Source organism: Dendropsophus ebraccatus, chromosome 9 (assembly GCF_027789765.1).
Source record: "Dendropsophus ebraccatus isolate aDenEbr1 chromosome 9, aDenEbr1.pat, whole genome shotgun sequence".
Lineage (NCBI taxonomy): Eukaryota > Metazoa > Chordata > Amphibia > Anura > Hylidae > Dendropsophus > Dendropsophus ebraccatus.
The window spans coordinates 121,743,185-121,767,861 of NC_091462.1; the positions used below are offsets into that span (position 1 = coordinate 121,743,185).

The following is a 24,677-nucleotide window of genomic DNA, read 5'->3' on the forward strand; positions in this document are numbered from 1 at the left end:
GGCTGGGACTCCAGCCTCTATAAGACTACTGCCCCCATCATGTTTCCTTGCCTCAGATAGAGCCTCTTTTAGAGTGTGACTAAGATAGCTCTATATCCTGGTTACGTATTCCCTGGTTTTCCTGCCTTTGGCTTTACTTCCTGACAATTCTCTTAGATTTCTCATTTTGTACTGCTTCGACCAATAGTTACCGACTTGGCTTATTTACCTTGAGTATAATGTGATTGTCCATTCTGTCTTAGGGCCCTATTCCACCGGACGATTATTGTTCGCATAATCGTTAACGATTAACGATCTCAAACGACCACTATTGCGAAAGACCTGAAAACGTTCACTCATTTCCATGAAACGATAATCGTTACTTATGATCATATTTGCGATAGTTTTTTCTTCGCTATTGTGTTCGTATCTACTGCGAACGACCGAACGATGTCTTATTCAATGCGAACTATAAAAATAGGTCCAGGTCTTATAAAGCGATCAACGATTTCTCGTTCGGTCGTTAATCGTTAACTGCATTTCAACGGAACGATTTAACGATAATCTGAACGATCATCCTGCTCCAGGACCAGATGGTCTCTACCCACATACAGTTCCAGGACCAGATGGTCTGGAGGGTCTATGCCAAGATAAAGCTCCAGGACCATATGGTCTATGCCCAAGAAAGCTCCAAGATTAGATTGTCTCTGTCCAGATACGGCTCCAGGAGCAGATGATGTCTACCTAGAAGGGCTGAATAGCGTCTGCCTGGCTACAGCTCTAGGATCAGATGGTCTCTGATAGGATAAACCTCCATGGGTCTCATATTAGTGACACCACTATGTCACAGATTAGTAACCCTGTATGTAAGGTACATGGGGTAAATAAGCTTGGAGCTCAAGGGTCTAACATTAGTGAACCCATATGTCATAGATTAGTAACCCTGTATAGAACACGGCCTCTAAATAGAAGTAAAAACGGCCTCTACAAAGAATTTTCTTCCAGAAAATGATTGCAATCGCAAATGCTTTGGTAATAATATCTTCATTTATTTTTCTTCCAATAAAAAAACACAAAAGAGAATGAAAAAAAAAGTCAAATCCTTGATCATTTTACACAAAACTCCCAAAATGTGCCGGACAAAAGTATTGGCGCCCTCAGCCTAATACAGCACAACCTTTAGACAAAATAACTGGGAACAGCAGCTTACGGGAACCATCAATGAGTTTCTTACAATGCTCTGCTGGGATTTTAGACCATTCTTCTCTGGCAAATTGCTGGCAGGCCCTGGCATTTGAAGGGCGCCTTCTCTAAACGGCCATTTTGAGATCTCTCGACAGGTGTTCTATGGGATTCAGGTCTGTACTCTTTGCTGGCCTCTTTACAAGTCTCCAGTGCTTTCTCTCAAACCATTTTCTAGGGCTTTTTGAAGTGTGTTTTGGGTGATTGTCCTGCTGGAAGAGCCATGACCTCTAAGGGAGACCCCTGACCTCTGAGGGAGACCCATCTTTCTCACACTGGGCCCTACATTATGCTGCAAAATGTGTTTGTAGTCTTCAGACTTCATAATGCCATGCACAGGATCACGCAGTCCAGTGCCAGAGGCAGCAAAGCCGCCCCAAACCATCAGGGAACCTCCAGGAGGTTAGCCACAGTTCCCACATCTTGGGAGGTTAGCCACAATGCCCACATCTCGGGAGGTTAGCAACAGTGCCCACATCTCGGGAGGTTAGCAACAGTGCCCACTTCTCGGGAGGTTAGCAACAGTGCCCACTTCTCGGGAGGTTAGCAACAGTGCCCACTTCTCGGGAGGTTAGCAACAGTGCCCACTTCTCGGGAGGTTAGCAACAGTGCCCACTTCTCGGGAGGTTAGCCACAGTTCCCACATCTTGGGAGGTTAGCCACAGTGCCCACATCTCAGGAGGTTAGCCACAGTGCCCACATCTCGGGAGGTTAGCAACAGTGCCCACTTCTCGGGAGGTTAGCAACAGTGCCCACTTCTCGGGAGGTTAGCCACAGTTCCCACATCTTGGGAGGTTAGCCACAATGCCCACATCTCGGGAGGTTAGCAACAGTGCCCACATCTCGGGAGGTTAGCAACAGTGCCCACTTCTCGGGAGGTTAGCAACAGTGCCCACTTCTCGGGAGGTTAGCAACAGTGCCCACTTCTCGGGAGGTTAGCAACAGTTCCCACTTCTCGGGAGGTTAGCAACAGTGCCCACTTCTCGGGAGGTTAGCCACAGTGCCCACATCTCGGGAGGTTAGCCGCAGTGCCCACATCTTGGGAGGTTAGCCACAGTGCCCACATCTCGGGAGGTTAGTCGCAGTGCCCACATCTCGGGAGGTTAGCCGCAGTGCCCACATCTCGGGAGGTTAGCCACAGTGCCCACATCTCGGGAGGTTAGCAACAGTGCCCACTTCTCGGGAGGTTAGCAACAGTGCCCACTTCTCGGGAGGTTAGCAACAGTGCCCACTTCTCGGGAGGTTAGCAACAGTGCCCACTTCTCGGGAGGTTAGCCACAGTGCCCACATCTCGGGAGGTTAGCAACAGTGCCCACTTCTCGGGAGGTTAGCAACAGTGCCCACTTCTCGGGAGGTTAGCAACAGTGCCCACTTCTCGGGAGGTTAGCCACAGTGCCCACATCTCGGGAGGTTAGCCGCAGTGCCCACATCTCGGGAGGTTAGCCGCAGTGCCCACATCTCGGGAGGTTAGTCGCAGTGCCCACATCTCGGGAGGTTAGCCGCAGTGCCCACATCTCGGGAGGTTAGCCACAGTGCCTACATCTCTGGAGGTTAGACGAATTGCCCACATCTCGGGAGGTTAGCCGCAGTGCCCACATCTTGGGAGGTTAGCCACAGTGCCCACATCTCGGTAGGTTAGTCGCAGTGCCCACATCTCTGAAGGTTAGCCGAATTGCCCACATCTCGGGAGGTTAGCCGCAGTGCCCACATCTCGGGAGGTTAGCCACAGTGCCCACATCTCGGGAGGTTAGCCACAGTGCCCACATCTCGGGAGGTTAGCCGCAGTGCCCACATCTCGGGAGGTTAGCCACAGTGCCCACATCTCGGGAGGTTAGCAACAGTGCCCACTTCTCGGGAGGTTAGCCACAGTGCCCACATCTCGGGAGGTTAGCCGCAGTGCCCACATCTCGGGAGGTTAGCCGCAGTGCCCACATCTCGGGAGGTTAGTCGCAGTGCCCACATCTCGGGAGGTTAGCCGCAGTGCCCACATCTCGGGAGGTTAGCCACAGTGCCTACATCTCTGGAGGTTAGCCGAATTGCCCACATCTCGGGAGGTTAGCCGCAGTGCCCACATCTTGGGAGGTTAGCCACAGTGCCCACATCTCGGTAGGTTAGTCGCAGTGCCCACATCTCTGAAGGTTAGCCGAATTGCCCACATCTCGGGAGGTTAGCCGCAGTGCCATGGGCTTTACACTTCTTGGAGAGTGATCGTGATGCCCTTTTATGTAGTAATGAAAGAATAGCAGATAGTGATCAGAGACAGATACGATGTATCGGCACATATGACATACAAGGAGAAGCTGTTAAACGTATCTTGAGAAGACATTGGAGACTTTTGACATTGGATGAGGTTGGACCGTATCCAAAAATCACATATCGGAGAGGACCAAATCTTAGAGATTTGTTGGTGCACAGTCACCTATCCTCTATTTCTTTTTCTGTGCCCAAACCACAACTGGGTCATATCCCTGTCTCAATTGCACCTTTTGCCCCTTTCTTCCTTCCATTTCTGAATTCACAAACCCTCTGGATGGCAAAATGTATCAAATTAGACAAAAAATTAATTGCAGAACGAGGAATATTATTTACTGTATAAGGTGTGAATGTGGAAAACTATACATTGGGAAGACATCGCAAGAATTTCGAAGGAGAATATCCAAACACATAAGTGCTATTCGCACAGGGCAAGAGACCTCAGTAGCACGTCATGTTAGGTGCGAACATGCAGGCACCTGGGAACATCTGAGATTCTGGGGTATATGCCATATTAGTTTGGGAGACCGCAAAAGAGATATCGATAAGAAATTATTACGTGAGGAGGCCAAATGGATTTATCGCCTATCCACACTGAGCCCTTTGGGATTTAATGAAGGCTTCTCGTTTGCGGCATTTCTTTAGCTAAATGATCACACTGATAATTGTAAGCTCGATTGATATTATTAAACTTATGGATTTCTGAATGTGTGCTAGGGATCGTGCTGTGTCTATTTAGAATTTAATAATTACTGTATTTATTTGAGGAAGATCCTGCTAACCTGCATATAACAATGCGGTATGGAGAGATAGTGATGTTATTAGATGGAATATAGTTCACGGTCATAAAATTACAAGATACTTACCATGCCAGCCTGTGCTGGTTTCTGCCCGGCGGCGGCGGTCCCTGGGCTGTGGGTGTGCGGTGTGGTCTGTTGTGGGTGGGACTTCTGGAGAGGACCTGTGGAAGAAATATAATTTCAAGTTTATCTGGGTATATGTATTTATGTATGGATTTTTGTCTATTTTTGTATAAGGGTCTGAGTGCGTAAGTTAGTGATGTTATGTGAGTGTAAGTGGATGTGGATATAGGTGTATATGCAATGTGTATGTGATTGTAATTGTTTGTTGGTATGTGTGTTGGTAAGTGAGTGTTCATTAGATACATAACGGAGACACGGGCGGACAATGATACATGATATCTATTGTTTAATAACGATATACAACTTTAGAAAGCAAGTTTGGATAATGGATTTAAATATCATCCTTGATCAATGTCCTCTGTATATAGTATACCACCCATTGTAGCCGCGCAGCCCCAGACAGACATAGTACGGGTGGATTCGTATTCCAGCCTTAGCGCACGCGCAGTATGAAGTATCTTAGTTTCGGATAATAAAGTTCTTGCGCATGTGCCCCAGAACGGACAGAGTCCTGGTTCGCGCATGCACCGGTTAGTATACATCACATGACCAAATTATGTCACAGAGAGGAGACAAAGTAACAGGTATGATGTTCCATGGTGATTGGCCGAAGGCCAGGAACTCCCCATACTACGTAACAGAGAATGGACATAAATAAGAACGCTCTCCCAGGACACACCGCCACTTGCCCTGTGACTGATGACGCCCCTGTTAGGGTGAAACTAGTCGCGGGGGCTGAGTGTGTCAGTATTTTAAATAGCAGCTGCTGGTAGTGTTTGGCTGTGATTCTAGCATCTAGTTCTCTGGGTGGTCTAGCTGTCTGTTTTTACGGGACTATATTGCAGTACTGTCTGATCGAACTCGCATGCACACTACTGGGTAGTGACCCCAGGCGGCCCGCGGGCCCCACAGTCACCTCAGACTAGCTGAGTTTTCATAGTGTGCTTGAGAGAGATTGTTATAACCTGCAACTCCCTGACCAGCTGTCCACCTTACATAAATATAGAGATATACTAGATGCAGTATCATTACTACTATACCCCGATATAAAGGGGCATTTACCCTTAAATACAAGCACACCACCAAGCGACTGTGTTTTTAATTCTAGCACATATTTGATTTATTACATATATTATTAAAAGTTATATTTTAATTACACTTAGTAAAACAAAACTATTGGTGACCTCTCTTTGGGAGGGGAAACTTTAAGATAGAGGGGGCCCAGTGGGCTGACGGCCCTGTGTGTTTTTTTTACACTTCTTGATGACACTGCGCACGGTGGACACAGGAACATTCAGGTCTTTGGAGATGGACTTGTAGCCTTGAGATTGCTCATGCTTCCTCACAATTTGGCTTCTCGTATCATCAGACAGTTCTTTGGTCTCCTTTCTTTTCTCCATGCTCAATGTGGTCACACAAGGACACAAGACAGAGGGTAAGTCAACCATTTCAACTGGCTGCAAGAGTGATTTAGGTACTGCCACCACCTGTTATGTGGCACAAGTAAGTAACAGCTGCTGGTAATTACAATTTGGCTTTTTGACAATTCTTTTTGTGGTTTTCCATTGAAGACAAATTAAATGAAGAGATTATTACCAAAGCATTTGTGATTGCAATCATTTTCTGTAAGAAAGTATTTATTATCTGACAGAATTGCCGAGGTGCCAATACTTTTGGCCAGCACTGTAGAAGTAAAAACGGCCTCTACATGGAAGAGACAAAAATAAAAAAAAAGTCCAACAGCAACCCACAGGTGTAAGATCTTGCTGTATATACTCCTCCCAGCGTACACACAATAAAAACCTGCCCTGTAGATATTGAAAAATGAGGATCTTAGCCAACTATTTGATCAAACAGAGTGTACCATGTCGCCACGTTACGGTGTCCTCAGAGACATGGTCCCTACTCTAGCATATTCACACTAGCAATGGCCTCTCCTGGGCTGAACAAGCCTACAACTGGGCAGAAAGGATCCAAATGATCTCTAGTTTGATCAAATAGTTTGCTAAGATCCTCATTTTTCAATATCTACAGAGCAGGTTTTTATTGTGTGTACACTGGGAGGAGTATATACGGTAAGCCCATGCACCTGCTCTGTAGATATTGGGAGGAGTATATACGGTATATACCGTTAGCTCATGCACCTGTGGGTTGCTGTTGCACTTTTTGTATTTTTGTCTGTACTTAAGCCACAAGCAGCGTGCAACCTGCAGTGTGAACAGAGGCCTAGAAGTGCTGCCAATTTTTTCCTTTTTACTACTTGGAAGAGAACACGGCCTCTACATAGAAGAGAAGATACTGGGGAGGAGGTTGTCACCTGCCTCCAGAGGAATGTCTGAGGAGATTCTACTAATAACAGGAAGGTGTCCTCTGTATTTGTCCTTGAGGTGGCTCTCCTGGTACAGGGGTCATCTCCTCACATATTGTCAGTAAATCTGTGTATAATAAATAAAAAAAAAATGTCTCAGACCTGAAGTAGACAGAAATGGTACGAGGAATTTACAAACCAGAAAAGCAAGAGGCAAGAGATTACGTGGCACAGAGAGACCTCCCCACCCCCAGCCTATAGTGAATGGCGAAAGGAAGGAAGAAGAAGAAAGCCCTAGAATACAGCGGGGTGTCCGATGAGCACCGAGGACTCCACACCACACAGGAAGACTTGTCATACCTGACCTCACCACTAGGAGTACAGAGAGCTCCTCTTACTGGAGGTGAATGGCTTGTCATACCTTATATCACCACTAGGAGTACATAGAGCTCCTCTTACTGGAGGTGAAGGGCTTGTCATACCTCTTCTCACCACTAGGAGTACATAGAGCTCCTCTTACTGGAGGTGAAGGGCTTGTCATACCTCTTCTCACCACTAGGAGTACAGAGAGCTCCTCTTACTGGAGGTGAATGGCTTGCCATACCTCTTCTCACCACTAGGAGTACAGAGAGCTCCTCTTACTGGAGGTGAATGGCTTGTCATACCTGACCTCACCACTAGGAGTACATAGAGCTCCTCTTACTGGAGGTGAATGGCTTGTCATACCTCATATCACCACTAGGAGTACATAGAGCTCCTCTTACTGGTGGTGAATGGCTTGTCATACCTGACCTCACCACTAGGAGTACAGAGAGCTCCTCTTACTGGAGGTGAATGGCTTGTCATACCTCATATCACCACTAGGAGTACATAGAGCTCCTCTTACTGGAGGTGAAGGGCTTGTCATACCTCATATCACCACTAGGAGTACAGAGATCCTCTTACTGGTGGTGAATGGCTTGTTATACCTCATATCACCACTAGGAGTACAGAGAGCTCCTCTTACTGGAGGTGAATGGCTTGTTATACCTCATATCACCACTAGGAGTACATAGAGCTCCTCTTACTGGAGGTGAATGGCTTGTCATACCTGACCTCACCACTAGGAGTACATAGAGCTCCTCTTACTGGAGGTGAATGGCTTGTCATACCTGACCTCACCAATAGGAGTACATAGAGCTTCTCTTACTGGAGGTGAATGGCTTGTCATACCTGACCTCACCACTAGGAGTACATAGAGCTTCTCTTACTGGAGGTGAATGGCTTGTCATACCTGACCTCACCAATAGGAGTACATAGAGCTTCTCTTACTGGTGGTGAATGGCTTGTCATACCTCATATCACCACTAGGTGTACATAGAGCTCCTCTTACTGGAGGTGAATGGCTTGTCATACCTGACCTCACCACTAGGAGTACAGAGAGCTCCTCTTACTGGAGGTGAATGGCTTGTCATACCTGACCTCACCACTAGGAGTACATAGAGCTCCTCTTACTGGAGGTGAATGGCTTGTCATACCTCATATCACCACTAGGAGTACATAGAGCTCCTCTTACTGGAGGTGAATGGCTTGTCATACCTCATATCACCACTAGGAGTACAGAGAGCTCCTCTTACTGGAGGTGAATGGCTTGTCATACCTGACCTCACCACTAGGAGTACATAGAGCTCCTCTTACTGGAGGTGAATGGCTTGTTATACCTCTTCTTACCACTAGGAGTACAGAGCTCCTCTTACTGGAGGTGAATGGCTTGTCATACCTGACCTCACCACTAGGAGTACAGAGAGCTTCTCTTACTGGAGGTGAATGGCTTGTCATACCTCATATCACCACTAGGAGTACATAGAGCTCCTCTTACTGGTGGTTAATGGCTTGTTATACCTCTTCTTACCACTAGGAGTACAGAGAGCTCCTCTAAGGGTCTATTCACACGTCAGTATATTTTTCCAATCCGCAAATTGTCAGTATACAATCCGCAAATTCAGTCCGTATTGCATCCGTATTTTTTGCTGATCCGTATAACTGAAAGTTAATAAAACTGTTGGTTTATTCAACTTTTGACTTATCATATAGCCCTGCCTAAAGTTAAAGGACAACTCCCACAAAAATTTTTTTTTGCTCATTTAACACACATTACAAAGTTATATAACTTTGTAATGTGGTTAAATACCCTGCCTGGCCCCCTTCCCCCACTTTCGGACCCCCGACCCCCCACCCCGGAAGTTAAAGAATGTATACATTACCTATTACGATCGTCACGGTCCTCTTCTCCGGGGCGGCATCTGGTGACGACGAGGTCAGAGCCGAGGGGCGGTCCGGGTCTTCTTCCTCCTCGGCGTCTTCATGCAAAGTGAATGGGGATGAAAAGGCTGCTGGTGCACATGCGCACCAGCAGCCTTTTCATTGGCTGGAGCGCATCACATGGCTTCCAGCTTGCTCAGCCCTGATTGGCTGAGCTTGCTGGAAGCCATGTGATGCGCTCCAGCCAATGAAAAGGCTGCCGGTGCGCAAGCGCACTGGCAGCCTTTTCCATCCCCTGGACCCGGAAGTCGGAGACATCGCTGGATGGCGGACGGCGGCGACGGAGAGGCGGACGGCGGGCGAATCGAGTGGCGATCGTCACCGGAGAGATGGTGAGTATGGTGTCTGTGTGTGTCTGTGGGTTTTTTTTTTTTGGGGTCCCGCGGGAGTTGTCCTTTAACATTGGTCCGGGTCATACGATTGGAATAATGAGCTGGTAGAAGACCATGTTTTCCAGCTTTGGACTACCTACACATTAGCTTTTTTAACCCCGTGTAAGGCGCCGTTCTATCCACAGAGCCGGGCCAGGGCTGAAGCAATGGAAGCGGGCCGATCCCCTCCCCTCTATGTCGCAGCTCCATTAGAATCAATGGTGCTGTGTCATCCACCTCCAGTGCTTCAGCCCTGGCCCGGTACCTGTGGATAGAACGGCGCCTTACACGGTTACCGGACCGCGTTTCAAAAAACGGACCACAACACCGTCTTCCCCGAGCCGGCGCCGTTGTATCCGTGGGTCATATCCGTGGGTCTGATGCGCGCGCGCTGGGCTTCAGACAGTGATATCTCGGCAATGGAAGCGGGTCCAGGAGCGGGACTCGTCCCTGTTGCGCAGCAGGGAGAGACGCGACAGGTAGTCATCTGGGCAGCTTACCATCAGTTGTCTAGTCACCGATCTCTCCCTGTCACTCACCCCTGCCAAGTATGCTGACAGGGAGAGATCGGTGACTAGACAACTGATGGTAAGCTGCCCAGATGACTACCTGTCGCGTCTCTCCCTGCTGCGCACCAGGGCCGACTCCGCTAGAGTCTCGCTCCTGGACCCGCTTACATTGCCGAGATATCACCGTCTGCAGTCCAGCACGCGTGCATCAGAGAGGAGTCTGATGCTCAAAGAGAATGACGACTCCATTCATTCTCTATGAGCGTCGGACTCATCTCTGATGCGCGCGTGCTGGACTTCAGACGGTGATATCTCGGCAACGGGAGCGGGTCCAGTAGCGGGACTTCGTGCACGGGGGTCTCTAGCGAGGGGTCGGCCGGGCTGTGCCCAGGCACGGGGGCTGACAGGTTCCCTTTAAATTATATTTATATACACTATATAACAAAATTTTAATTAAAAACTTGAGACTTTTATGAAAAGGGGGTGTGTTTAAAAATATTTTTTCACAGAGTTTATTTTCATGTAGGTTTGTGTTTATATGTTTGTGTTTTATACATTACTTCTATGAGCAATACTGCTCATAGTGAACAATGCAGTACCTAGTGCAGGGGTAGGGAACCTTGGCTCTCCAGCTGATTAAAAACTACAACTCCCATCATGCATAGACAGCTTTGGCTGTCCATGCTTAATGGGAGTTGTAGTGCCCTACCCCTGCACTAGGTACTGCAAAGATTATTCATTTCTAGCACTGATTGCTATAAGCTTCCTTCAGAAGCCTATTGCAATCAGTCAATACAGGCAACCCGATAAAAGAGAACTCGGGCTGTCTGTAGTGTAGATCGCCCCCCCAAAATCCTGCATGGGGGAGCCGATCTACACCCCCACTTCACCACCAACGAACATTGCCATTTAAATGCCCGCTGTCACTTCTGAAGTGACAGCGGCATATGAATGGCGTCTGCAGGCGCCTGTTTGCGGATGCGTATTGTTTGCTGAGCACATCAGCAAAAATTACGGACCCCATAGAGTTGTATTGGGTGGGTCCGCAGTCCGTACTAGGGCCTGTCCTTTTTTTATTGCGGAACGGATTGCGGACCTGTACACACCACGGATGTGTGTATAGGTCCATTGAAATACATTGGTCCTATATTATTGCGGATCCGCAATTAAGGACAGGAACAGGACGTATGAATAGAGCCTTACTGGTGGTGAATGGCTTGTCATACCTGACCTCACCACTAGGAGTACATAGAGCTCCTCTTACTGGTGGTGAATGGCTTGTCATACCTGACCTCACCACTAGGAGTACAGAGAGCTTCTCTTACTGGTGGTGAATGGCTTGTCATACCTGACCTCACCACTAGGAGTACATAGAGCTCCTCTTACTGGAGGTGAATGGCTTGTCATACCTGACCTCACCACTAGGAGTACAGAGAGCTCCTCTTACTGGAGGTGAATGGCTTGTCATACCTCATATCACCACTAGGAGTACATAGAGCTCCTCTTACTGGAGGTGAATGGCTTGTCATACCTCTTCTCACCACTAGGAGTACATAGAGCTCCTCTTACTGGAGGTGAATGGCTTGTCATACCTGACCTCACCACTAGGAGTACAGAGAGCTCCTCTTACTGGAGGTGAATGGCTTGTCATACCTCATATCACCACTAGGAGTACATAGAGCTCCTCTTACTGGAGGTGAATGGCTTGTCATACCTCATATCACCACTAGGAGTACATAGAGCTCCTCTTACTGGAGGTGAATGGCTTGTCATACCTCATCTCACCACTAGGAGTACAGAGAGCTCCTCTTACTGGAGGTGAATGGCTTGTCATACCTGACCTCACCACTAGGAGTACATAGAGCTCCTCTTACTGGAGGTGAATGGCTTGTCATACCTCTTCTCACCACTAGGAGTACAGAGAGCTCCTCTTACTGGAGGTGAATGGCTTGTCATACCTGACCTCACCACTAGGAGTACAGAGAGCTCCTCTTACTGGAGGTGAATGGCTTGTCATACCTCATATCACCACTAGGAGTACAGAGAGCTTCTCTTACTGGAGGTGAATGGCTTGTCATACCTCATCTCACCACTAGGAGTACAGAGAGCTCCTCTTACTGGAGGTGAATGGCTTGTCATACCTGACCTCACCACTAGGAGTACATAGAGCTCCTCTTACTGGAGGTGAATGGCTTGTCATACCTCTTCTCACCACTAGGAGTACAGAGAGCTTCTCTTACTGGAGGTGAATGGCTTGTCATACCTCATCTCACCACTAGGAGTACATAGAGCTCCTCTTACTGGAGGTGAAGGGCTTGTCATACCTCATATCACCACTAGGAGTACAGAGAGCTCCTCTTACTGGTGGTGAATGGCTTGTCATACCTCATCTCACCACTAGGAGTACATAGAGCTCCTCTTACTGGAGGTGAATGGCTTGTCATACCACATATCACCACTAGGAGTACATAGAGCTCCTCTTACTGGAGGTGAATGGCTTGTCATACCTCATCTCACCACTAGGAGTACATAGAGCTCCTCTTACTGGAGGTGAATGGCTTGTTATACCTCATCTCACCACTAGGAGTACATAGAGCTCCTCTTACTGGAGGTGAAGGGCTTGTCATACCTCTTCTTACCACTAGGAGTACATAGAGCTCCTCTTACTGGAGGTGAATGGCTTGTCATACCTGACCTCACCACTAGGAGTACATAGAGCTCCTCTTACTGGAGGTGAATGGCTTGTCATACCTCTTCTCACCACTAGGAGTACATAGAGCTTCTCTTACTGGTGGTGAATGGCTTGTCATACCTCATATCACCACTAGGAGTACATAGAGCTCCTCTTACTGGAGGTGAATGGCTTGTCATACCTGACCTCACCACTAGGAGTACATAGAGCTCCTCTTACTGGAGGTGAATGGCTTGTCATACCTCATATCACCACTAGGAGTACATAGAGCTCCTCTTACTGGTGGTGAATGGCTTGTCTTACTTGACCTCACCACTAGGAGTACATAGAGCTCCTCTTACTGGAGGTGAATGGCTTGTCATACCTGACCTCACCACTAGGAGTACATAGAGCTCCTCTTACTGGAGGTGAATGGCTTGTCATACCTCATCTCACCACTAGGAGTACATAGAGCTTCTCTTACTGGAGGTGAATGGCTTGTCATACCTCATATCACCACTAGGAGTACAGAGATTCTCTTACTGGAGGTGAATGGCTTGTCATACCTCTTCTCACCACTAGGAGTACATAGAGCTCCTCTTACTGGTGGTGAATGGCTTGTCATACCTCATATCACCACTAGGAGTACATAGAGCTTCTCTTACTGGTGGTGAATGGCTTGTCATACCTCATATCACCACTAGGAGTACATAGAGCTCCTCTTACTGGAGGTGAATGGCTTGTCATACCTGACCTCACCACTAGGAGTACATAGAGCTTCTCTTACTGGTGGTGAATGGCTTGTCATACCTGACCTCACCACTAGGAGTACAGAGAGCTCCTCTTACTGGAGGTGAATGGCTTGTCATACCTCATCTCACCACTAGGAGTACATAGAGCTCCTCTTACTGGAGGTGAATGGCTTGTCATACCACATATCACCACTAGGAGTACATAGAGCTCCTCTTACTGGAGGTGAATGGCTTGTCATACCTCATCTCACCACTAGGAGTACATAGAGCTCCTCTTACTGGAGGTGAATGGCTTGTCATACCACATATCACCACTAGGAGTACATAGAGCTCCTCTTACTGGAGGTGAATGGCTTGTCATACCTCATATCACCACTAGGAGTACAGAGAGCTCCTCTTACTGGTGGTGAATGGCTTGTCATACCTGACCTCACCACTAGGAGTACATAGAGCTCCTCTTCCTGGTGGTGAATGGCTTGTCATACCTCTTCTCACCACTAGGAGTACATAGAGCTCCTCTTACTGGAGGTGAATGGCTTGTCATACCTCATATTACCACTAGGAGTACATAGAGCTCCTCTTACTGGTGGTGAATGGCTTGTCATACCTCATATCACCACTAGGAGTACATAGAGCTCCTCTTACTGGAGGTGAATGGCTTGTCATACCTGACCTCACCACTAGAAGTACATAGAGCTTCTCTTACTGGTGGTGAATGGCTTGTCATACCTGACCTCACCACTAGGAGTACATAGAGCTTCTCTTACTGGTGGTGAATGGCTTGTCATACCTCATATCACCACTAGGAGTACATAGAGCTCCTCTTACTGTAGGTGAATGGCTTGTCATACCTGACCTCACCACTAGGAGTACATAGAGCTCCTCTTCCTGGTGGTGAATGGCTTGTCATACCTCTTCTCACCACTAGGAGTACATAGAGCTCCTCTTACTGGAGGTGAATGGCTTGTCATACCTCATATTACCACTAGGAGTACATAGAGCTCCTCTTACTGGTGGTGAATGGCTTGTCATACCTGACCTCACCACTAGGAGTACATAGAGCTCCTCTTACTGGAGGTGAATGGCTTGTCATACCTCATATCACCACTAGGAGTACATAGAGCTCCTCTTACTGGAGGTGAATGGCTTGTTATACCTCATATCACCACTAGGAGTACAGAGAGCTTCTCTTACTGGAGGTGAACGGCTTGTCATACCTCATATCACCACTAGGAGTACATAGAGCTTCTCTTACTGGAGGTGAATGGCTTGTCATACTAAACATGACCGCTGGGAGCACTACGTCTTGACCTGACTCTCTCGAACACATAAAACCAACAGTGAAGGTGACGTCAGGGGTAGCTATAACGCAGAATACGTCTAGAATCTACCCTAAAAAGAACACGCCCAAGAGCCGAACGTCCAATCATACGTGATCTACGTAATTCTAAATGCCGTGCTTCCGCTTTACAAAAACCACAAGTTCCGGCATGCTTGGCGGTGGTGCTGGCTGAGTCGCGCATGCGCTTTCCTTTCCCTTGGCTCGCTTCCGGCGTCTGCACTGATGTCTGGCCCGTCGCTTTCTTCCTGTCTATCTCGGCTGTCGGCTGCGGTGAAGGATCCGGCGCATCTGGGGAGGGCGCTCAGTGAGCTGCGGAGCCGACATGTCTCCCGTGCTGGGGGTGCGGGGCTCTTCCGAAAGCGGGGCGGCCTCGCTCTTCTTCTCACCCTGTTCACGGACCCCGAGCGGGCTGCGGTGTTTGGAACCTCACGACGGAACCTGGAGCTTGCGCTTAGTCTGCTGGCCAATAGTTGCACAGAGGCGGGGAGCCGCGCCCAGGTAAGACACGCCCACTGCTGACGGTCATTGGTTCAAGTGCGCGCGTCAGACGGTCATGTGATGGGGGCGGGATCTCCTACAGTCAGTCAGGTGATGCGGGAAGAGGATATCCTCCTTATACAGACAGACAGTCAGTCAGGTGGTTGGGGGGAGGGGCGGGGATATCCTCATTATACAATCAGTCACGTGATGTGTGTGGGGGGATATTCTCATTCTTATACAGTCAGGTGATGTTGGGGGGGATATCCTCCTTATACAGTCAGTCAGGTGATGTGGGGGGGGATATCCTCCTTGTACATTCAGTCGGGTGATGGGGGGGGATATCCTCCCTATACAGTCAGTCAGGTGATGTGGGGGGGGATATCCTCCTTGTACAGTCAGTCAGGTGATATGGAGGGGGGGCGGGGATATCCTCCTTATACAGTCAGGTGATGGGGGGGCGGGGATGTCCTTGTACAGTCAGGTGATAGGGGGCGGGGATATCCTCCTTGTACAGACAGACACAGTCAGGTGATGGGGGTCGGGGATGTCCTCTTTGTACAGTCAGGTGATGGGGGCGATATCCTCCCTATACAGTCAGTCAGGTGATGTGGGGGGGGGGGGGGGCGGGGATATCCTCCTTATACAGTCAGGTGATGTGGGGGGGGATATCCTCCTTGTACAGTCAGGTGATGTGGGGGGGGATATCCTCCTTGTACAGTTAGTCAGGTGATATGGAGGGGGGGGCGGGGATATCCTCCTTATACAGTCAGTCAGGTGATGTGGGGGGCGGGGATATCCTCCTTATACAGACAGGTGATATGGAGGGGGGGCGGGGATATCCTCCTTATACAGTCAGTCAGGTGATGGGGGGCAGGGATATCCTCCTTGTACAGACAGACACAGTCAGGTGATGTGGGGGGGGATATCCTCCTTGTACAGTTAGTCAGGTGATGGGGGGGCGGGGATATCCTCCTTGTACAGTCAGTCAGGTGATATGGAGGGGGGCGGGGATATCCTCCTTATACAGTCAGGTGATGGGGGGGCGGGGATATCCTCCTTGTACAGTCAGTCAGGTGATATGGAGGGGGGGCGGGGATATCCTCCTTATACAGTCAGGTGATGGGGGGGCGGGGATGTCCTCCTTATACAGTCAGTCAGGTGATGTGGGGGGGCAGGGATATCCTCCTTGTACAGTCAGTCAGGTGATATGGAGGGGGGGCGGGGATATCCTCCTTATACAGTCAGGTGATGGGGGGGGCGGGGATGTCCTTGTACAGTCAGGTGATAGGGGCGGGGATATCCTCCTTGTACAGACAGACACAGTCAGGTGATTGGGGGCGGGGATATCCTCCTTGTACAGTCAGTCAGGTGATATGGAGGGGGGGCGGGGATATCCTCCTTATACAGACACACAGTCAGGTGATATGGGGGGGGGGGATATCCTCCTTGTACAGTCAGTCAGGTGATGGGGGGGAGATATCCTCCCTATACAGTCAGTCAGGTGATTTGGGGGGCGGGGATATCCTCCTTGTACAGTCAGTCAGGTGATGATGGGGGGGGGATATCCTCCCTATACAGTCAGTCAGGTGATGTGGGGGGCGGGGATATCCTCCTTGTACAGTCAGTCAGGTGATATGGGGGGGGGATATCCTCCTTATACAGACAGACACAGTCAGGTGATATGGAGGGGGGGCGGGGATATCCTCCTTATACAGACAGACACAGTCAGGTGATATGGAGGGGGGGGGGCGGGGATATCCTCCTTATACAGACAGACACAGTCAGGTGATATGGAGGGGGGGCAGGGATATCCGCATTATACAGACAGTCAGGTGATATGGGGGGGGGGGCTGGGATATCCTCCTTATACAGACAGTCAGGTGATATGGGGGGGGATATCTGCCTTATACAGACAGTCAGGTGATATGGGGGGGGGCGGGGATATCCTCCTTGTACAGTCAGTCAGGTGATATGGAAGGGGAGGCGGGGATATCCTCCTTATACAGTCAGGTGATGGGGGGGCGGGGATGTCCTCCTTATACAGTCAGTCAGGTGATGTGGGGGGGCAGGGATATCCTCCTTGTACAGTCAGTCAGGTGATGTGGGGGGGCAGGGATATCCTCCTTGTACAGTCAGTCAGGTGATATGGAGGGGGGGGCGGGGATATCCTCCTTATACAGTCAGGTGATGGGGGGGGCGGGGATGTCCTTGTACAGTCAGGTGATAGGGGCGGGGATATCCTCCTTGTACAGACAGACACAGTCAGGGGATTGGGGGCGGGGATATCCTCCTTGTACAGTCAGTCAGGTGATATGGAGGGGGGGCGGGGATATCCTCCTTATACAGACACACAGTCAGGTGATATGGGGGGGGGGATATCCTCCTTGTACAGTCAGTCAGGTGATGGGGGGGAGATATCCTCCCTATACAGTCAGTCAGGTGATTTGGGGGGCGGGGATATCCTCCTTGTACAGTCAGTCAGGTGATGATGGGGGGGGGATATCCTCCCTATACAGTCAGTCAGGTGATGTGGGGTCGGGGATATCCTCCTTGTACAGTCAGTCAGGTGATATGGGGGGGGGATATTCTCCTTATACAGACAGACACAGTCAGGTGATATGGAGGGGGGGCAGGGATATCCGCATTATACAGACAGTCAGGTGATATGGGGGGGGGGGGGGCTGGGATATCCTCCTTATACAGACAGTCAGGTGATATGGGGGGGGATATCTGCCTTATACAGACAGTCAGGTGATATGGGGGGGGGGGCGGGGATATCCTCCTTGTACAGTCAGTCAGGTGATATGGAAGGGGAGGCGGGGATATCCTTATACAGTCAGGTGATATGGAAGGGGAGGCGGGGATATCCTCCTTATACAGTCAGGTGATATGGAGGGGGGCGGGGATATCCTCCTTATACAGTCAGGTGATATGGAGGGGGGCGGGGATATCCTCCTTATACAGACAGTCAGGTGATATGGAGGGGGGGGGGCTGGGATATCCTCCTTATACAGACAGACACAGTCAGGTGATATGGAGGGGGGGGGCGGGGATATCCTCCTTATACAGACAGTCAGGTGATATGGGGGGGGGGATATCTGCCTTATACAGACAGTCAGGTGATATGGGGGGGGGGGGCGGGGATATCCTCCTTATACAGACAGTCAGGTGATATGGGGGGGTGGGCGGGGATATCCTCCTTATACAGACAGTCAGGTGATATGGGGGGGGGGATATCTGCCTTATACAGACAGTCAGGTGATATGGGGGGGGGGGATATCCTCCTTATACAGACAGTCAGGTGATATGGGGGGGTGGGCGGGGATATCCTTATACAGACAGTCAGGTGATATGGGGGGGGGGGGGGGGGCGGGGATATGTAACCGGTTGCTTTGGATAATAGTGGCAGAAGGCCACCACAACCACCACACAGAATTATAGAAAAATAAGGTATTTATTACAGAAAACCATACTTGGCTGCAGTAACAGATGGTGCAGGTGCAGAGCGGTTTCATCCACAATGAGATGGGGAGCCCCAGTGTATATTATGGCCTAATATACCCAGTGTCGGACTGGAGTCCCTTGGGGCCCCCCCTTCAGCCACCATACTTATCTATGGTAACATTGAAGGGCTAGTGCAGTGTAAAGCATTACATGTGTGTTATTTAGTGAATAACTGCTTTACAGCGCACTACCCCTTTAATACGGCTCCAGTAACACGGCCAGATATGGGGCTGCAAACCATTGCTAATCAGCAGGGCAGGAATACACAGTTGTGCGGCCAACAGCAATGATCTTTACAGATGCACAAAGGATCAAATCAGCCGACTATGGGCGTCTGCTTGTCAGCTGATCTCTGGCGCTGTTACATGGGGCTTCCTAGGAGCGGTTGTTACTGATAATTGGCCGGTGTAATTGGGCTATAAGACAATTTTCTTTGCATAACGCTGTATACTTAGATACATAGGTCATACAGCTACCAATAACACCAGTATATAAAGAGCAAATATCCCCACACATATTACCGCCATACTGTTACTGACCAGATCCTGTATAATAATCTAATAATACCAGTACACAAGGGGGGAAATATTATCGCCACACCACAACCATCACCACCATATTGTTACTGACTAAATCCAGTTTACTCAATCCAATAAAACCAAGTACCAGATAAGTAACAAATAACACCACCACTCCATACTGACTTAACACCACCGCTGCTACTGACTAACACCACTGCTGCTACTGAATAACACCACTGCTGCTACTGAATAACACCACCACATACTGACTAACACCATCGCTGATACTGAATAACACCACCACATACTGACTAACACCATCGCTGATACTGAATAACACCACCACATACTGACTAACACCATCGCTGATACTGAATAACACCACTCCATACTGACTAACACCACCGCTGCTACTGACTAACACCACCGCTGCTACTGAATAACACAACCACATACTGAATAACACCACTCCATACTGACTAACACCACCGCTGCTACTGAATAACACCACCACATACTGACTAACACCATCGCTGCTACTGACTAACACCACCACATACTGACTAACACCACCGCTGCTACTGAATAACACCACCACATACTGACTAACACCACCGCTGCTACTGACTACCACCACCACATACTGACTAACACCACCGCTGCTACTGACTACCACCAACACATACTGACTAATACCATCGCTAATACTGAATAATAGTCACTGCACAGATCACTATCACCTCATTCTGTCATATAGAGTTGGACGCAGCTCTACACAGGTTCTGTACACCATATACATTACAGTGCAGTTATATCAGGTGACTCACAGGGGACGTCTTCTCTGATCGGAGTTCTTCCCTTTTCATTCTCTTCTCCATCTGTCCTGGGCCATTATGAGAACTTCTCCGAGCCTTATGTCCTTATTTTTGAAGGAAAAGCGCTGTACTTCTCAATGAAGATAACTATAAACTAGTCCTAATGTTAAACCAATCCCCTCTATACATTGCTAATGTGGTAAGTGACTATTCTAGCTGCAAATGTCTGGTGTTTGGGGCAATATCTACATAGGTGTATAGAGGCCCATTCCCAGCAACTATCACTCCAGTCTTCTAATGGGACAAGGTGTTTGCTCATTGGCTCAGAAGGATAATTGATGATTAGAAAACCCTTGTGCAATCATGTTCACACATCTGAAAACAGTCTAGTTACAGAAGCTACATGAAGTCAGAAGGCCCATTTTCAATTGTTTCATCACATCACCTTAAATAAATAAATACTGACAACATTTACTGGTGTGAACTGGCCACAATGTTTTATTAAGTAATAATTATTTTATTAAATATAACATTTCATAAATAACTTCTTTTAAAGAGTAAATGAATTCATACAATAACAATTCCAATGAACTTCATAACATAGCTGGCCCACAGAGCATGGCCCCGTGACCATTACCCCATCTTAATAAAACATTGTGACATGGCTTAAAAGGACTCTTTATTAAAAGAGGGGGGGAGGGGGAGGTGCTTCTGCTGCTCCAGGATCTGACTGAGCACAGGTCACAGGACGCTGGCTGTTTATAACCAGCTCCTTTTCCCACTCAGGTGTGTCAACCAATCACAGCTGTTTGCACATCTGGCATAGCAACCCTCACATCTGCCCGGAGACGTGACATCACACCACCACAGGCCAATAGCGACCCTGCTTTCCTTAGGCATACAGACCTACAAGTAAGGGTAACAGGAGGGAGAGAGAGAACAGCAGAAAACAATTCTTGGCCTCTGACCTCATGTGTCCCCAATGCAATAGCACAGGGGGGCCCTTCCAAAACTGACCTTCCTTTCAGCAGATTGTGTTTCTGGTGCTTCACATTTGTGGGGTCAATTAAACACTTAAAATGGCCAGAAAAAGAGAACTTTCGTCTATTCTTGTTCTTACAAATGAAGGCTATTCCATGCGAGACAGCACAAACAGGCTCTAACCAGAGTAGAAAAAGAAGTGGGAGGCCGCGTTGCACAACTAAGCAAGAAGATAAGCACATTAGAGTCTCTAGTTTGAGAAACAGACGCCTCACAGGTCCCCAACTGGCATCTTCATTACATAGTACCCGCAAAACACCAGTGTCACCATCTACAGGGAAGAGGCGGCTGCCGGATTTTGGCCTTCAGGGCAGAGTGGCAAAGAAAAAGCCATATCTGAGACTGGCCAATAAAAGATTAAGAGTAAGATGGGCAAAAGAACACAGACATTGGACAGAGGAAGACTGGAAAAAAGTGTTGTGGACGATGGATGAATCCAAGTTTGAGGTGTTTGGATGACAAAGAAGAAGGTTTGTGAGACGCAGAAGAAATGAGAAGATGCTGGAAGAATGCCTGACGCCATCTGTTATACATGGTGGAGGTCATGTGATGGTCTGGGGTTGGTGCTGGTAAGGTGGGAGATTTGTACAGGGTAAAAGGGATTGTGAATAAGGAAGGCCATCACTCTGCACCGCCATGCCATACCCAGTGGGCAACGCTTGGTTGGAGCCAATTTCATCCTACAACAGGACAATGACCCTAAACACCTCCAAATTGTGCAAGAACTATTTCCAGCAGAAGCAGCAGCTGGTATTCTATCCTAGGTAATGGAGTGGCCAGCGCAGTCACCAGATCACCACCCCATTGTGGGAGCAGCTGGACCGTATGGTACGCCAGAAGTGCCCATCCAACCAATCCAGCTTGTGGGAGCTGCTTCTAGAAGCGTGGGGGGCAATTTCTCCAGCTTACCCCAACAGATTAATAGCTAGAATGCCGAAGGTGTGCAATGCTGGAATTGCTGCACAAGGAGGATTCTGGGACGGAAGCAAAGTGTGATGGAAGAACAATGTTATTATAGTGCTTGAAAATCCCTATATTGTAATCCGTATTCTTCTTCTTCTTCTTCTTCTTCTTCTTCTTCTTCTTCTTCTTCCGTTTCTTCTTCCAGCCATTTTTCTGCGCGTAATACAGCCCGAACTGCTTTGCGCACAGACTCCGTTCAAACTGCGTTTCGAAGCCCTCGGCGGTGTGTGGTGTGCTATCTATTTTTCGTTTCGATCGGATTTGTCGTTTTTAAGAAATTTACGTTTAAAGACCCCAAATTTCCCATAGAAAATAATGGCCCATTGCAAATAATGGCCACACTCTAACCGCTGACAGCCAATCACAGCACATATGCAAATAGCTGAAATATAGCAGCCAATAGGAACTCTAAGGTCTCGTCATGCAATGTATCACACCATCCACAGTCACATGTCCACTATTGGCCAATAGAAGATATAATATATGGAAGGTCCTAAACGATTTTGTCTTCCTGACATGAGTAAGATTGTCATGGTAACCGAGCAATGATCTTTACCATTATAAGTAGCAGAGGTCAGTCAGTAAAATAGCAGAGCTGAGGCAGCCATGTAGCAGGTACGGGATCCAAGCTGCTCTTAAAGGGACGGTACCCAAGCCGCTCTTAAAGGGACCCAAGCCGCTCTAAATGGGTCCCTTTAAGAGCGAACTAAGTACCTGTAAGAGTGACCCAGGTCCCTTTAAGAGCGACCTGGGTCCCTTGAGAGGGTAAATGGGTCCCTTTAAGAGCTAAATATGTCCCTTTAAGAGCGACCTGGGTCCCTTTAAAGGAAATATTTCGCTCTTAAAGAGAGCCGTTTCGCTCGACCTGGGTCCCTATAAGAGCGAAATATGTCCCTTTTAAGAGCAAAATATGTCCGTTTAAGAGATAAATTGGTCCCTTTAAGAGCGACCTGGGTCCCTTTAAAAGCGAAATATGTCCCTTTAAGGGCAAAATGGGTCCCTTTAAGAGCAAAATATGTCCCTTTAAGAGCTAAATCGGTCCCTTTAAGAGCGACCTTGGTCCCTTTAAAAGCGAAATATGTCCCTTTAAGGGCAAAATGGGTCCCTTTAAGAGCAAAATGGGTCCCTTTAAGAGCAAAATATGTCCCTTTAAGAGCAAAATATGTCCCTTTAAGAGCTAAATCGGTCCCTTTAAGAGCGACCTTGGTCCCTTTAAGAGCGAAATATGTCCCTTTAAGGGCAAAATGGGTCCCTTTAAGAGCAACCTAGGTCCCTTTAAGAGCAAAATGGGTCCCTTTAAGAGCGACCTTGGTCCCTTTAAAAGCGAAATATGTCCCTTTAAGGGCAAAATGGGTCCCTTTAAGAGCGAAATATGTCCCTTTAAGAGCGACCTGGGTCCCTTTAAGAGCGACCTGGGTCTCTTTAAGAGCGACCTGGGTCCCTTTAAGAGCGACCTGGGTCCCTTTAAGAGCGACCTGGGTCCCTTTAAGAGCGACCTGGGTCCCTTTAAGAGCGACCTGGGTCCCTTTAAGAGCGACCTGGGTCCCTTTTAAGAGCGAAATATGTCCCTTTAAGAGCGAAATATGTCCCTTTAAGAGCGACCTGGGTCCCTTTATGAGCGACCTGGGTCCCTTTATGAGCGACCTGGGTCCTTTTATGAGCGACCTGGGTCCCTTTATGAGCGACCTGGGTCCCTTTATGAGCGACCTGGGTCCCTTTATGAGCGACCTGGGTCCCTTTATGAGCGACCTGGGTCCCTTTATGAGCGACCTGGGTCCCTTTATGAGCGATATATGTCCCTTTAAGGGCAAAATGGGTCCCTTTAAGAGCAAAATGGGTCCCTTTAAGAGCAAAATATGTCCCTTTAAGAGCAAAATATGTCCCTTTAAGAGCTAAATCGGTCCCTTTAAGAGCGACCTTGGTCCCTTTAAGAGCGAAATATGTCCCTTTAAGGGCAAAATGGGTCCCTTTAAGAGCAACCTAGGTCCCTTTAAGAGCAAAATGGGTCCCTTTAAGAGCGACCTTGGTCCCTTTAAAAGCGAAATATGTCCCTTTAAGGGCAAAATGGGTCCCTTTAAGAGCGAAATATGTCCCTTTAAGAGCAAAATGGGTCCCTTTAAGAGCGAAATATGTCCCTTTAAGAGCAAAATGGGTCCCTTTAAGAGCGACCTTGGTCCCTTTAAGAGCGAAATATGTCCCTTTAAGAGCAAAATGGGTCCCTTTAAGAGCGAAATATGTCCCTTTAAGAGCAAAATGGGTCCCTTTAAGAGCGAAATATGTCCCTTTAAGAGCGACCTGGGTCCCTTTAAGAGCGACCTGGGTCCCTTTAAGAGCGACCTGGGTCTCTTTAAGAGCGACCTGGGTCCCTTTAAGAGCGACCTGGGTCCCTTTAAGAGCGACCTGGGTCCCTTTAAGAGCGACCTGGGTCCCTTTAAGAGCGACCTGGGTCCCTTTTAAGAGCGAAATATGTCCCTTTAAGAGCGAAATATGTCCCTTTAAGAGCGACCTGGGTCCCTTTAAGAGCGACCTGGGTCCCTTTATGAGCGACCTGGGTCCCTTTATGAGCGACCTGGGTCCCTTTAAGAGCGACCTGGGTCTCTTTAAGAGCGACCTGGGTCCCTTTAAGAGCGACCTGGGTCCCTTTAAGAGCGACCTGGGTCCCTTTAAGAGCGACCTGGGTCCCTTTAAGAGCGACCTGGGTC

The 24,677-nt window shown here is 48.5% G+C and overlaps 1 protein-coding gene and 1 long non-coding RNA gene across 2 annotated transcripts in view; one reads left to right on the top strand and one right to left on the bottom strand.

Moving 5' to 3' along the window:
* Positions 1–3,265: 3,265 nt before the first annotated feature.
* On the bottom strand, positions 3,266–15,122 carry LOC138801708 (uncharacterized). Its single transcript, XR_011364647.1, has 3 exons — positions 15,038–15,122; positions 4,341–4,435; positions 3,266–3,439 (listed from the first exon to the last, which is right to left on the bottom strand). It is a non-coding gene; the product is annotated as an uncharacterized lncRNA (long non-coding RNA).
* Positions 14,836–24,677, top strand: part of ARMC5 (armadillo repeat containing 5) — a 44,409-nt gene continuing 34,567 nt past the window's right edge. Inside the window, exon 1 of the mRNA XM_069984788.1 lies at positions 14,836–15,149. Coding sequence (XP_069840889.1) covers positions 14,874–15,149 — 276 coding nt within the window. The 5' untranslated portion in view covers positions 14,836–14,873. The remainder of the gene's footprint in view (positions 15,150–24,677) is intronic.